The sequence below is a fragment of the Chelon labrosus genome (assembly GCF_963514085.1).
Source record: "Chelon labrosus genome assembly, chromosome: 6".
Lineage (NCBI taxonomy): Eukaryota > Metazoa > Chordata > Actinopteri > Mugiliformes > Mugilidae > Chelon > Chelon labrosus.
In genome coordinates this window covers 18,590,592-18,605,685 of record NC_140342.1, presented here as the reverse complement: position 1 = coordinate 18,605,685, position 15,094 = coordinate 18,590,592, and the positions used below count along the sequence as shown (strand labels likewise).

Sequence of the window (15,094 nt, the reverse complement as noted above, 5' to 3'; positions counted from 1 at the left end):
ATGTTTTTCTCTCCATTTCTTTCGTTCTCTTTTAGAAGATAAGGAAACCTAAATCATGAAGCACTACCCTCAACACAGCAGTGCCTTTACTCCGTCACTCTGCAGCCTACAGGCCAGTGTCACATAGTTCATTCAAAGACCATTCGCCTTAATTTAAATTTTCAACTAAACATGCCTCAGATATTTGGGATGCTCGTACTGTATGCGTGTGTTTTGTGTTGTACGTCACGGATGACGCAGGAAATTGTTGATTCTTGAGTCGTCTGGTCAGAAATGTACATGTAAGAATATAAAAATCAGTTCCAGTGATGTCAAACTTGTAAGAATCATGACAGCAGGTGTGCAAAAAATATTTTTAATGAAAATACTTTTTATCAGTTTAATTTTAACACTATTGTCCATTTAAGTAGTTGAAGAAAACTTTATAAATAATGTCCAGTGACGGAAACGATCAAAGATACACTCACTGAATAAAACCTGAATTTTACAGTTTGTACCACATATCAAATATACAAGTTACACGTACGTGGGAGCAATTATAGCATGTTAGAAAAATGTTGTTGTGACTGCATAATGTATAAAATTCTGAATATAGATTATGTGTGACTGCATTTACCCATGGTTGTGTATGTTGTAGTGTACGTATTTGTACAGCAAAGCAATCAGTAAATGTTATAGATCTGCCTTTTAAGTATAGAATATAAAGAAAAATCAGTGGGAAAATACTCCGTCACACTCTGGCTGAAAACACTGCGCAGCCTGTTTGCCTCTCAGTTGAAGGTGGGTGTAATGGTGAGGAATTTAGTCTGTGTTTTTGAGATGAGGAAATGACACCCAAATATGACATTCCTCTCTGTGAAGGAAGATGTGGGAAGGACAGCTCTGGGAAATAAAAGCCGTCTGAGTGAGACGGTTTCAAAACATTCAGCAGCGACGCCTCACAATCTCCGTGACGCTGGAGTTAAAATTAATAACCTGAGCTTTCCTTTTCCAAGCTAATGCAAACAGGAAGCCAAACTGGTCCGTAAAATAATACGTTGCTGCAGTTTCCTCATGGAGGTTTGATGTGTGTGTGTCTCTGAATCCTTAAAGTGAACTATTTAGGGAAAAAAACAAAACATGGCATTCAAGGAAGGAATGCAAACTCACATAGAGAACCAGCTCTGTCCCAAAAGCCTCCTGGGAAATGTAGTTCTGGTCAGGAGCTCTCTGAGACTAGGAAGCGCTCCCTCTGATCGGGAACTATGAATCCTTCCTTCTGTTCGCTCTCTCTTCTGTCTGACATCACAAAAGACTGCTTGGGGTCGATGACCAGCGTGCCATCTTTGTCCTGACCAGGAGCCTCCACCTCAGCGTACGAAGGGCGACCGGAGCCCCGTCTGAACTTCATGATTGGCCAGCGGGTTGGGCGTCGCTGTGGGGAGTAAAGAGACAGAATACACTAAAGATCTGATATCATCTTTTGATGGCGATCATAGATGTGTCTTTAGCACTCAGGTCATGGTGTTGTACTGGACTGAATTATATTCAAAACATTGTAATATAATGTAGTCCAGTGCTACACAACCTTTAACTGACCTCAGTGAAGAGCACAATGGACACGTTTCCGACGGACAAAATACAACTTTATATCGGCTGGGCTGTTAAAACTAATTAACTCCAATAAAAGCATCTGAACTATTTTGTGTGTCTCTGCTCTCCTAACATGAACTTTTTAAATTGCACAACTCGGGATCAATAAATATTCCTTGGTGCTAATTAAAACTTCAGAAAAACAAAACAAAAACAATGTTCATGCCAAAGATAATGATGTTAGATAAGAGTGAGACACTCTTGTGCACATGGATGCAGTTAGATACATAGATAGGGTTGCCAACTCCCTGAAAAATAAATAAGGGACACCTCATTGGCAGGGCCAGCTGACGCGATTGCCTTTATTCTTCCCAGCATGGTGAATTTTCTTTAGGCCTTATTTGTGTGTGTGAAACGATTTTTTTTTTAACTATTTGACTATATAACAATAAAGCAGAACATTCCTCTTGTAATAGTGCACTAAGAAAAGTGCAAACAAAGTGTGAGGAAAAGTTGTTTGTTGTCTTCTGGTATCTTCTTCACAAGCGACAGTGCCTCGACCAATGAAACAAGCAGGATTCCCGTTGTCAGCTCATTGGTCACAGAGCAGGAGACGCCCTGGGAATAAGTTTACTTTAAAGTTTTGCTATTCATTAATTCCACTGACATTTTACACACCATTTTTGATTCTCACAGTAATCAGGGACAAAGTGCGTCCCGTTTCAGCTCAATACGGGATGCATACTTTTGTTTCTAAATACGAGACATTTCTGTTTTTCAAGGGACGGTTGGCAACCCTACACATACCCCCAATGAAATTCTGCAGTATTTAGACCATGTGAAACATGAAATTTAATAGCAGTGCTGCTTGATCTAATTCATTAAACTAGTCCACTGGCAATGATTAATAATTGCAGCAAAGGTCAAGCAATGCTAGCAGTCAAAATGGTGAGCTAAAGATGCTGTAAAATACAAGTGTAATTAGAAAAATAAATACATTTCATGGTAACCTCCTAGTAGCTGTCAGTTTTTACTCAACACTGCCATAAAAATGTTCCTGTATTTTGATTTTAAATATGCGAGAAGACAAATGGAAACCAGGAACATGGGAAACTCAAACTGAATGTGCACTGGTACCATGAGTTATTGCTGGGTCTATAACGACGTACCTCCATGAAGAAGAGGCTGACATTAGAGGTGGGGTGATAGTACATGTAGACGGACATGAGGACGGCTGCTGCCATGACGACCATCACGGTGACGATGCCCACCAGGAGGCCGATTTGCAGCCGCTCATCGCTCTCCCCCGCGTTCTCCTCGTCTCCCGCTGCGCAGAGGAAGAGAGTGAGTAATAATACTCAGAAACTTATCAATTCAAAAGTGACAACCGATGAATTTAAATAAACATATTTAAGTATGTAAATTTTAGTGACCATGAATGACTTACGTGCTTCACTGATGTGAAAAGAGACCTCTGCATTACCTGGGAAACAATGACATAAAGGTAATACTATGATTATATTTGATTAATTTTGTGTGTCATTTAGTATTTATAGAGCGCTCCATTGATTTTAGATGAAATCTTAAATGTCCAGGGTAATGCCGAGATGTTTTAAATGTTCAGTAAAAATAAAGAGCTTAAATAGCTTTACAGTACTTTTGTTTGAGCACATTGTTAACCGACCACAGTGATGCACATACATCGAGTCATCCCTCAGCAGCTGAGGACACTATGCAGTATTTAACATGGCGCTGTATACGCTCGGCTATGAGCTGACAGAGTCCTGGGAAATAGCTGACCACTTGACCCTCACGCCGTCAAGAGTATACAGAACACAGCAGGCATGGATACTATGCAACAACAACAAACATAAATCTTATGTGGTTGTGATGATGTTGCCGGCACCGACGTGAGCTGTGATCTGTCCTGAGATATGAGATTCAATGATGCGATAAAGCAAGATGATCAGACTGAAGGAATAATTACTGATAACTTCCTGTAATTACTAGTGATTCTGAAAAGCATTTATGAGTTTACCGTCTGCAGACTTGTTGGTTGGCGTCTCTTGGCTTGATGCTGTTCTTCTGCTGTTTGTTGAGGGGTTGGTTACGGTGGACGTCTTGCTGAGGGGGGTGGAGGTCACGTCCGAGGTGTTGTGCTGCTCTGCGGTTATCGTAACAGGAGTGGGTGTGAGCGTCGGGTGGCGCGACGTGGTGTTTGCGACGCCTGTCGTCTGCAGACATCTGGGATCCCGTCTCTGGGGAAACGGCCACATCTTTTGATTAGACAAACTTCTGAGTTCAGTTTAACTTTCTGTTAAAAAAAAAATCAGGAGAACCTCTTCCAGGCAGCCGAGGTCAACCCAGTCCTGCCGGTTCCGGTCAAAGCCACTGGAGCATCTGAGAATGGAATAGATACAGTGAGTGTTACAGCTTTACCTGAACAAACACACTGCTGCAGGTAATTTTAACATATAAAACCATTAATACAGCACAGTCCTTCTGGTTCTCTGAATTATATTTTACATTTCACACTGTTTTATAGGATTTAAAACTTGTGAAAAATCCTAATTCTTAATCCTAATTTGGATTAATATAAAATAAAAACCACCTCATGTAATCATCTCAATGAGAACAGATGGCCTGATTGGAGGGGGAAATCAGATTTGAAAGGAGCGGTGTGATCCTTTAATAATGGGTTTAATTAGAAAATAATAATCACTAATAAACGCCAGATATGTTATAGGTAAAATATAGGCAAAAATGTTATTTTCTAACAACGTATTTGGGCATGCAAACACACATGAGATCATTTTATGTAGCCTCCAAGATAAAGAAATATTGTGCATGCTGCCTGTCCTATTTAATTTATCTTTCTGGGGATTTTGTAGGATTAATTATTCTACAAGTGGTTATTTTCCCTTTTCTCTTGACAGTTTTTCCAGTTTACCTTTGTAGCCGACTGCACCAGCTGCAGTTGAAGCCAATCTGAGAAGTGACACATGGGCCACAGCTGGAGAACTGCAGACATGCTGAGAATAAAGAAGACTGAGTAGTCAGGAACCGGAAATAATTTTTACTGAATGCCCTGTGGCACAGAGCTGACTAAAACACGCAACTGTAACTAAACTCTCTCTTAAATGTGAATAACTTACTCGGGAGAGGAAGCATCTCCACGGCTGTAGAATTGGAGATTTTTGACTTGAGGATGTCGACTTTGTGATACTCGTAGATGGTTTTCCGACGGACATCTTAAGTATGTCAGAAAGGATGGGACATTAAATATTAGACATATGCAAAAAGGTAAACTAATCCAAAGTTTGTTTTTTTCCACAACAAATCTGCAACTCACTGGGAATCTGCTCTATCTTATGAAGCACCACAAAAGCATCTGACAAACCCACTTTGACAGGATGATTCTCTGTGCTGATGTCGCTGACATCGATGGGGATCTGTGGAATAAAAAGAGCAGAATGAATAAAGTTATATCGCAATAATAAGAGAGCAACATAAAGAAGAGAACGAAAGTCACCTCTTTGTAGGCAAAAACAATCCGTCCGTCGCTGTGAAGAACGGCCTGGAAGGTAAATGATCCCACGCTGATGTTCTGGAGGTGAATGCGGTTCCACTGAACCACCAGCGCGGTACCTAAAGGACACATGAACACAGAAAATAAAACACACATAGTGTAGTCAAAAAAACTATTCCACAGTAAAAGCCAAAAAGCAACAACTGATGTGTATGATGATTTAGAAAAGCTGTGAAACTCTCCTACCATTGTCAAAGTAAAACACAGTAGAGTTTTTTGACAAGCTGGGGTCAAAGTTCGCCATCAGAGGAGCGATGTACTGAGTGGCTGTGAGCATCCGGTGGATTTTATCTCCAGTGTAAATGAAACCTGGCAGGCAAAGACATGTACATCAGTAATTTGATTCAATTGTGAGAAATTCACAATATTATGCACCGATCAGGCATAACATTATGACCACCGTCCTAATATTATGTAGGTCTCCCTTGTGCCTCCACTCATCAGAGAATGGACATGGGCCTTCTGAGGGTGTCTTGTGGTGTCTGGCAAAACGATGCTGTTAGTTTGGGTCCCACAGACACTTGATCAGTTTGGGATCTAGTGAATTTGGAGGCCAGGTCAACACCTTGTGCGGTTCTTCGTGTTTTTTTGAGTTGTTCCTAATGTGTTTTTGTGTGTCCCTGTGTCAAGCTGCATCCTGCTGGGGATGACTGCTGCCATCAAGGAGTGTCATTGCTATGGGGTGGGGGGGCCTGGTCTGGTCTAGGTGGGTGCTACATGTCTAAGTAACATCCACATGAATGAATGCCAGGTCCAAAAGTTTCCCAGCAGAACACTGAATTATCACAAGATGGTCAATGTTATTTACTTCTCCTGTCAGTGGTTTTAATGTTGTGGCTGATCGGTTTATATTTCCATTAGTCATGACATTTTTGTGATGAAACACAGGAATTAGACTAAGACGTATCAGATTACTCCCTGAGTTACTATAATCAGTCTCGTGAGCACACAGTCTCATCCATTCACACTGTAGATGTAGTTTAACATCTCCTTATACTGAGCTGCGTGTGTAAAGACTCACCTCCAGTCGTAAGTGTGATCTCTTTTAGTAAATGACCATAGAAGGGAAAGTCGAAGGAAAGACTCACTCTCTGCAAACACACAAAGATAACGTGCGTCACCAACTGTGAGCTAAAAGACGGTCAGCAACATGAACAACTAGTTTCTGCCAGAATCGTTCATTAAGTCAGGATTAATTCAAACCGTCTCTACATGGTCGATTTTCATAAATCACTGATCTTCCTATTAACTCCAAGACTCTTACCTCAGCTTGTCTGTGTGTGCTGGACAGGAAGCCACGGCCCTTCCGGACGTCTTCCCCCATATCATCGATGCTGACCCACAGCTCTTTACCAGCAGTGTCCCCAGGGCCGTAGATTTTAGATGTGTAGTAGGCGTGATCAATGTCCTGCAACATCCAGACGTTGATTATATATTCCCCATCTGTTACTTCTTCACATGTACATCTTTCACATTAATCCTATCATATTTATGCCATTTATCATAATCTGAAAATAAACACTTTTCCTTTTTTTTTTTTTAAATCCCATGTTTGCTCATCGTCTGATAAACTTCTCCTTACTACAATCTGTGTGGCGTTGTCGTGTCCCTCCTCCATCAGCAGGTCAGGATCTGACTCCTCTGGCTGGTGCTGGTCTCTGTAGTGGCCCCTCTTATATGCTGCCCAGCCAGGGGCCCCAGACCTGGGCCCGGATCCCCATCTTGGCTCTCTGGACTTCTGGTTCTCTGCGACCCCGTATGAATTTCCCTCTGGGTAGCCATCAGCTCGGTCTTAGAAATCAGAGGTGAGGGACATAAGCCGTAGGTTGCACTTGAACACATTGCAAAGACTAAATATAACAGCCAGCTGGCACATATACTTATCAGCCATAACATTATGACCACCAGGCACCCCCACCGCATAGCAGGATGCAGCCTGACACTTTCTGAGGATGCAGTTTGCAGTGGCCTAATGCAGGGCTGTTATACTGGACTGCATCCAATTTACTTATATGGACCCGTGAAGTTGGCAGCTAAGTGAAGATGCAATTAAGAGCTTGGAAACGCATGACTCTTAAAGTGTGGATTATTTTAACAACCTTAATAAATGTGGAGCACAGCTGACACGCCAGTAAAGCTACTCCTACGTCTCCTTCTCACACGCCGCTGGACGTAAACAGTTCCTCACGGCCGGGGGAGCCATGTGGCAAACATGCGTGGTCATTCTTCCCCCTGCACCGACAATCAGACCGCTCTAACTTTCCTCTTCACAGTGGACGGTGAAAGCATGCTTCACATTCTTCACACCAGCAGCTCCGGGACCAGGCATGTGAGGCCGGGCAGCGGTGACTGTTGCTTCTATATATCTGTCATACGGTGGCACTTGGTGGCCGCAGAGGTCTCGGAACCCCTCAGCCTGTACGTTTAAGTGTGACTTGGGCGGTGTGCTGGGTCTCAGCTCTCCAGATGTGAAGGATATAGGGCAAGTTTACACATAATAAGGTGTAGTAATAACAGTTACTGTGGAATATTTAGTGCAAATGTCCTCAGGATGAACAAAAAAAAGCTGATTTATCAGACAGCTCACCAAACACAGTTGCTCCTTTGCTGGTCTTTTCACTGATCCTGACACAAACAGACACAACTGTGCATCTTTCACACAAATCAGCAGCAACACACCTGAATGCATCACACACCTGTTATTAATCTGAGCCAATCACCACCAAATAAAAGCTCCTCCTGGTGGTTGTCGGTTGCATTAACACAAATAAACACAAACAACTGAATGTGACTCTTTAAATACACAAAGTTCTCAGTGCTAGTTAAATGTGAAATGTGAAAATGCTGTGAAATAGACTAATCACTGAATCAAGGATAAAGATATGTGGAAACAATAGCAACATAACCTTCTGCTGTTAGTATATTCACCCAAAAATATTAGTACAATGCCAGTCTTTCAAGCTAATGATTCTTATTGCCTGAAATGTGATAATTTACTAATATAAAAAGACGAAAACGTGTCACAAAGGGTAGTAATGCTCATTGTTAGTTAGCTAATTAATGTACTAATATCTTGAGTAATAATACAGAAGTACTAAATAACGCAAAGTGATCAAATAAAACGGATTGATATCGCTTCATGCTCATTAATTCTGCACAGATCTCCCGAGAGAAAACGCAATTTCATTCTGTCTGCATTACAGCTGTTTGTTAAAATGACACTAAATCTTAAATTAATTACTTACCACGAGCAGATTTTAGCTTCATGAGACTCGTTTGAAACTGGAGAAAGAGGACCAGACCTGTACACAGATGAAGCATCTTTCTAATGGCCATCCTTCTCCTAAACTAAGCCTCAAAGCACAAGAAATTCTTCAAAATCAACGAAAATAAAAAATAACGCTAAACGACGCTAAGTTATCTATATAAGAATCCCAACGCGGAGTTTCTCATCACCATGTCCATGTTTAACTCTCAGGTTTTCCGTCTGCGCGTCTTTTCAGTGAAGAGCCCGGACGCCGAGGAAACGTTGCATTCAGGCGCCGCCGGAATTAACACTATTAAGTAACTACCTTTATAATCCCTATAAAATTTACTGTACATCGATAATGTTATATTTATATACAAATATGTGAATATCGTAACTATAAAGCCAAAACAGTCTCTTAGCAATCTTGTGACTAAATTCACGTGGGGACCAACTCTGAACTTCTAAACGGTAACACAGATTATGACAGCTCGTCTATTGTACCTTGATGTGAATTTAAGATTACCGGGAGCACTTGAATGCAGCAGGCGTTGTACCTTTCTATGCCCACTAGACGGCGCTAGATCGAGTTTAATAAAAAAATAAAGGTAGGCCAAAACAAACTAAGTTCATTTTAACGCAGGGCAGGATATTATTTTCTTATTATATACCGATGAAGTGTACTTTATTAAATTTGTAAGAATATGGTGAATAAAACAAAACTGGTGTTTGGTAACACAGCATACATCTTTAGTATTACATTTTACTTATATTTGTGTCTATATTGTTGTTTATAGGTTTAATTTCCAGTATTTTGAGAATACTAAGATAAGTTATTGGGAGCGCTCATTTCAGAGTAACATGTTGTAAAACAGAGCTGTTACCAACATGCAAATTACTGCAATCTATGTAAACCCACAGAGCTGAATACAGTTCGACTCTTAGTCATATGAAAACAATGAAGCATTTATAGAGTATACCATTTTTAATGCAAGAAGGCAATACCCACAGATAAGATCATTTATTATTGATGAAAAAAAAAAAAAAAAAGGAGTTACCAAAGCATGTTTGCAATATGAGAGAACACAAGGACACTTCAGGCCTATATACGAGACCCAGGAGTAGAGCTCAAGGTTTCCTAATACTGTAAATAGCAACACAGCAGAAAGGTGAATTAAATTACCGCTTTCAAACATACAAAGAGTTTCTTTACATTGTGTCAAAGTTCATTTCATTAAAGGCGTCACGTGTTCACTAATAATACCACACTACTTTTAAAACACAAAGAGGTTTGCTGAGAAGACTGTGTTCCAACATCTACGTGATTTTCCTTAGCTCTAATTCTATTACTATGTGCCTTTATTTGTCTAACGTTTAAAGAGCGAACAGACAAATGTTAAGTATGAAGGCCAAAATAAATCCACAACTTGACAAGCAAAAGCTGCACTGAATGGTCAACTTGATGATCGACAACCTGACCAGATTCAGAAATCATTTAATTTTTGTTTTGTTTTTAAATGAGTTTAAAAATCTGCCGTTTTAAACATATTACGCATGCTTAATCTTTAAAGAAATTATTTGTTAACTGGGGAATGATTTCTTCCTGAAAGTGAGGCAATTAGATCAGTGCTGCTCATGTCTGTTCGGCTAATATGAAGCTATAAACAGCAGCTGGTTAGCTTAGCTTACTGTAGCATAGAAGCTCCACACACATCTGGCCCTCTACAAGTTTCATCTATTATCATTTAATCAGTCCAAAAAAAACAACTAACATCCAAGGATTTACTGTCATTTTGTACGATTTGTTTTTTGGACAAATTAAGCAAAAAGATGTACACTATATTGCCAAAGTATTCGCTCATCTGCCTTTACACGCATATGAACTTAAGTGACATCGCATTCTTAATCCATAGCGTTGAATGACGTCGGCCCACTCTCCGCAGCTATAACAGCTTCAACTCTTCTGGGAAAAGCTTTCCACAAGGTTTGTCGAGTGTGTTTATAGGAATAAACCACTCTTCCAGAAGCGCATTTGTGAGGTCAGACACTGATGTTGGACGAGAAGGTCTGGCTCTCAGCCTTCGCACCAATTCATCCCAACGGTGTTCTGTCGGGTTGAGGTCAGGACTCTGTGCAGGCCGGTCAAGTTCCTCCACACCAAACTCACTCATCCATGTCTTTAACACCTCCACTGCTCTAGAGTCAAGTGGCGGCGTGTTTTACACCACTGCATCCGACACTTTCAAATGTTTGTAGAAGCAGTCTGCATGCCTAGGTGTTTGATTTTATACACCTGTGGCCATGGAAGTGATTGGAACACCTATTCAGTGAATACTTTCGGCAATATAGTGCATGTGCAGGGTAGAGTTAGATGGACAGAGACAAGCTAGCTTTCAGTATTATTCAGGTTTGGTGGACAGACATGGGCATATCACTGATCTTATCTGACTCTCAGCAACAAGCATTTGCCCCAAAGTGTTGTACTATTCCATTAAGGTTTGTAGGCCTGAGCGTCATCTTAGCACCAACAATATGTCTGGCAGCAGCGTGATGTCAATTATACCAGGATATTTGAACGACTACCTTATGTTTGAGATACAAATGAACCTTTAATTTAATGGATATTTGTGTGAAAAATGTGGGTGGAATGAAAGGGGGAAAAAAAATATATTAAAAAAAAAATAAGAGCCTCCGTTGGTTAAAACACTCAGCATTTCAGAAGCTCCACTTCAAAGATGAGAGTGGAATTTGCCGGGATGATGGGTGGGTATCCTTTGCTGCCGTACGCGTAGTCCGGCGTGCAGGTCAACTTGGCAACCTGGCCGAGGCTCATCTGTGAAGGCAGTGAAGAGCGAGTTACGTAAGAGAAAGCAAACAGCAAAATTTCTCTATCAAAAAGGAAAAGATAGTAGATGTCTACATCTGCTGTTATGGGTCACAATTCTCATGTTAAGTGTAAAATAAACAGTTTGCTGCAATTGAAACAAATGTCCTGACTGGAGGTGGCTATCAAAGAGAACCAAGACTCTGCAGATATCAGGCTGATCACAAGTAAAGGAGCAATAATTTATTAGTGAGCAGAATGTTCCATTTTCTTTTTCTGCAGCTAAGCAGTGAACAGATGTCCACTTAAATCAGTCTCTAGAAGTGACAGTCCACTGCTCTATGGCGTGACTAGTATTTTGCAATATTCATAATAGACAGCGTTTACATGGACACTAGTATACCACCTCAATCAGACCAGACAGGTCCAGTAAGAAGGAATTTCCTATTAGATGCAGAGAGATGGTGTAATCCTTTTGATAATCTATTCAACAGGAAATTAGCATGTTAACACTTTACTTGATCGCTTCTCTCCAAGCAGAATAAATACATGCCATCTGCTCATGTTTGCCCCATGTGGGGTAAATATCATGTGATCAAAAATAAGTTGTATTCTGAACAGCATTTTGGGTGTGTCAGCACATTTATAGAGACTGTTTTTTCTTAACTGATGAACCTCAAGTACTGGCAGTTGCAGATATGTCAGCTACCACAAAATGTCTTGGACATGAAGAGCCAATTCTAAAAGCCTAAACAAGGTGCTCCAATTATGACCATGTCCCAGTACACTGGATGCTCCTCTCCTTACCTGAGCTACACCTTCATCCCAGCCACGGATGACTTCCCCAGCGCCCAGTTTGAACTGGAAGGGCTCTCCCCGATCCCTGGAGGAGTCAAACTTCTTTCCATTTGTCAGTGTGCCTGTTCAAGGACAGTCAAATAATATTAAAAAAAAAAATTGCTCTAATCTCACAATATTTCAGCAGATCTTTGGATTTGACTACTTAATGTTATATATAATATGAGCTGAAGGGCCTTGGCTCAGGCACATCCGACAAATTCTGGAAAATTAAAGAATACGCTTGTAAAAGTGTCACAAAATAATTACTATTTAGTGAGTGGTGCTTTAAGTTAATATCCCTTTCTGGATTTTAGCATAAATACCATGAATAGCTGAGATATCTATGGGCCCACACATGCCAGTGTTGCAAGAGTACGGCTAGCAACGATTAGCATAGCATAAAAGACTATAAATAAAGGTAACTCGATAGCTTAGCCTAACTCTGGTACGCTATTTTACGCTGTAGTTCACGCTCGCGTTGAGTGCCAAATTTAAGAGGCGTAGGTAAACAGGTAAATATGTTTTTTTTTTAAATTATTTAACTCGAGCTAAGCTAGCCGCCCACTTCTTTCCAGGCTACATGCTAAGCTATGCTAGGCGTGCGTTCGCTAGCTGCAATGGCGTGTGCGCCCCCTGCAATGCACCGATCTTTTCATTCAACTTTCGACGCATTTATCAAATATGAACTCATAATAGGCTTAAATTTAAGCGAATTGTACGTTTTACATGTAAATGTGTGAACAAAATAAACGTAGACCGGGTCTTACCGACGTAGTGCACGGTAACGGTCCGTCCTCTCTGCGGGAAGGTATTTCCTAAAAGGAGAAAAGACGCGTTAAACTGATTTAATTTTGATCGGAAACACAACATTGTTAGTTACTGGAGTTAACTGCAGTTAAAATGTATCATTACCGTCTCCGGGTCTCACGGTAACGACGTCGACTCCCATTGTTCTTTCGGTGCAGCAGTCTTCTTCTTCTTCTTCTCTCTGTGTGACTGTGTGTTCATGCGACGGGGTTGGCTCGTGCTATGAAGCCGTCGCGTGTAACATGGCTCACGTGGTCTGGAGGAAGAAATCAGTGTCTGCCATTGACTGACGTGTGTGTGTGTGTGTGTGTGTGCAGGAATTACAAATGAACGACAGAGGTGGTTAAGTAACAACTCAACTTTGTGCCTAGGCAACCCTTGCTTGATCCCCACCATGTACACCTATCAGCCACAACATTAAAACCACTGACAGGAGAAGTAAATAACATTAACCATCCTGTGACACAATGCTGGGAAACCTTTGGACCTGGCATTCATGTGGATATTATGTAAGGTATCCAAAAAAGATTTAAAAAGGCAACTAGACTTGTAGAGTTTTTTGAGAGGCAACTCTACAAGTCCAGGTGCCTTTTTAAACCTTTTTTGGATATATCATGACCTGGATGACTGAGAAGAACCTTCACAGATGTTATTTAAAGCTCATTTGAAGTACTGCGGGACACCATTGGAGTATAAAAATCAAGCCCAAGAAGTTGTACATCAGAATATATTTATACTTAGCTCAATGGAATCACAGAGAGGGACAAATGTGTTCTGATATAACAGTGCTGCACCGAATGTTAAGTTTGTTACATACTCCACAAGTCAGCTCCTTGAGCTGGTCCCATTCTCTAGCACTAAAGACCAGGGTCCGTATTCCTAAAGATTCTGAAAATCCTCTCACCAAAAACGGAGAGGAAGAGTCGGAGCATGCGCATAACAGCTTGAGCGCTGTTTACAAATCGGCAGTAGAACATAGACAGTAGAAGAGCTCGAGGGGTGTGGCGATGACATCTTCGAAACACAAGTATGCGTTTTCGCCATCCACACGAACACTCAAGGGAATTTTTTCACCCTGGGACCAGGTTTCAGAAAAGTGCGTTTTAAGGCGATGCATTTCCAGGATTCATTTGGACGATCGGCCAAAACGATGCAAAACATCTGCGTTTAAACCAAAAAGCGTCTCCATGTGGATGGCCCCTTAGCTAGGAGTGATTCAAGACAATTCTTAGAGAACTCTGAGCAAGGAATGGACAGAAACTCTTATGTTAGTGAGGAGGTGTGGTTGACCCCGTTGCTAGGTATGAGTCATCATTTCAAGAGGTGTGATTGGTTGATCCTAAAACTAGATAAAACTACAGTTTTGGTGATAATTGGCCTAGAATGGACGTCAAATTAATAGACTTAATAACAGAATCTAATCTCTTTGAAGACTGAGTAATTATAAATAATACTTTACATAAAAGTAAATAAATAGTAAGCTATACTTTAAAAATGATCCTATAAAATGTGTGATTAAACTATTCACATGCTGATAGTTCTATTTATTTGCTTTCATTCATTTACCACGCTAGTAACATTTTGCACTTCATCCATTTGGTACTAACGAGGGTAAAATGGCTCAGCTTTCATCAATTTCTGTGATTGCTAACCGGCCTAGAAGAAGCAGTGTTGGTTGGTGTTCAAATCTTACAAAAACCGACAGCAGTGGAGAAGAAATGAAGTAGGCAACCCAAATCCTTAAGTTTTCAGTTACTTTGAATTTCTGGGTATCCTGGACAATGCCAGCCACCCTCTGCACACTGCCATCAGGAGCCAGAGAAGCACCTTCAGTGAGAGTAATTTTAGTGACTTTTTTAGTTACTTTGTACTTTTAGTTACTTTTTCAATTACTTTGACATTTAAGTTACCTTTTCAGTTACTTTGTACTTTTAGTTACTTTTTCAGTTACTTTGAGATTTTAGTTACTATTTAGTTACTTTGAGATTTTAGTTACTTTTATAGTTACTTTGACATTTAAGTTACTTTTTCAGTTATTTAGAACTTTTTCAGTTATTTAGAACTTTTAGTTACGTTTTAGTTACTTCGACATTTTATTTACTTTTTTAAGTTACTCCTTACTTTTAGTTACTTTTTCAGTTACCTTGAACATTTTAGTTACTTTTTTAGTTACTTTGTACTTTTTCCATTACAAAATTAAGATGGTACTCCTTAC

At 40.4% G+C, this 15,094-nt stretch overlaps 2 protein-coding genes across 3 annotated transcripts; both read right to left on the bottom strand.

Annotated features, from left to right (window-relative positions):
- Positions 1-54: 54 nt before the first annotated feature.
- plxdc2a (plexin domain containing 2a) lies at positions 55-8,761 on the bottom strand. 2 transcript variants are annotated; one of them, XM_084546544.1, is made up of 14 exons: positions 8,407-8,757; positions 6,744-6,952; positions 6,426-6,569; positions 6,183-6,252; positions 5,348-5,470; positions 5,105-5,220; positions 4,925-5,024; positions 4,728-4,823; positions 4,523-4,604; positions 3,912-3,972; positions 3,611-3,830; positions 3,020-3,055; positions 2,742-2,899; positions 55-1,414 (listed from the first exon to the last, which is right to left on the bottom strand). In XM_084546544.1, exons 1-14 carry the CDS (start codon positions 8,495-8,497, stop codon positions 1,199-1,201), a joined length of 1,722 nt encoding a protein of 573 aa, XP_084402670.1. In that variant the 5' UTR covers positions 8,498-8,757; the 3' UTR covers positions 55-1,198. The 2 variants fall into 2 exon arrangements, with proteins under 2 accessions (XP_084402670.1, XP_084402671.1); XM_084546545.1 differs by lacking the exon at positions 55-1,414 and adding an exon at positions 2,000-2,190 and having other exon boundaries at positions 8,407-8,761.
- Positions 8,762-9,374: 613 nt separating this feature from the next.
- LOC311489845 (peptidyl-prolyl cis-trans isomerase Fkbp12-like) lies at positions 9,375-13,193 on the bottom strand. Its single transcript, XM_084547150.1, has 4 exons — positions 12,985-13,193; positions 12,840-12,887; positions 12,040-12,152; positions 9,375-11,241 (listed from the first exon to the last, which is right to left on the bottom strand). Exons 1-4 carry the CDS (start codon positions 13,019-13,021, stop codon positions 11,116-11,118), a joined length of 324 nt encoding a protein of 107 aa, XP_084403276.1. The 5' UTR covers positions 13,022-13,193; the 3' UTR covers positions 9,375-11,115.
- Between the last annotated feature and the right edge of the window lie 1,901 nt (positions 13,194-15,094).

What these genes read in the sequence shown, in the direction of transcription:
- plxdc2a (XM_084546544.1), bottom strand. Translation starts at nt 8,497, where the DNA reads ATGGCCATTAGAAAGATGCTTCATCTGTGTACAGGTCTGGTCCTCTTT. An exon ending in GAAGCTAAAATCTGCTCGTG is followed by an intron (nt 6,953 to 8,406) that starts GTAAGTAATTAA and finishes CTGATTTCTAAG; the next exon opens with ACCGAGCTGATGGCTACCCA. An exon ending in TTGTTTTTGCCTACAAAGAG is followed by an intron (nt 5,025 to 5,104) that starts GTGACTTTCGTT and finishes TTTATTCCACAG; the next exon opens with ATCCCCATCGATGTCAGCGA.
- LOC311489845 (XM_084547150.1), bottom strand. Translation starts at nt 13,021, where the DNA reads ATGGGAGTCGACGTCGTTACCGTGAGACCCGGAGACG. An exon ending in TACCGTGAGACCCGGAGACG is followed by an intron (nt 12,888 to 12,984) that starts GTAATGATACAT and finishes TTCTCCTTTTAG; the next exon opens with GAAATACCTTCCCGCAGAGA. An exon ending in GGGATGAAGGTGTAGCTCAG is followed by an intron (nt 11,242 to 12,039) that starts GTAAGGAGAGGA and finishes CTGCCTTCACAG; the next exon opens with ATGAGCCTCGGCCAGGTTGC.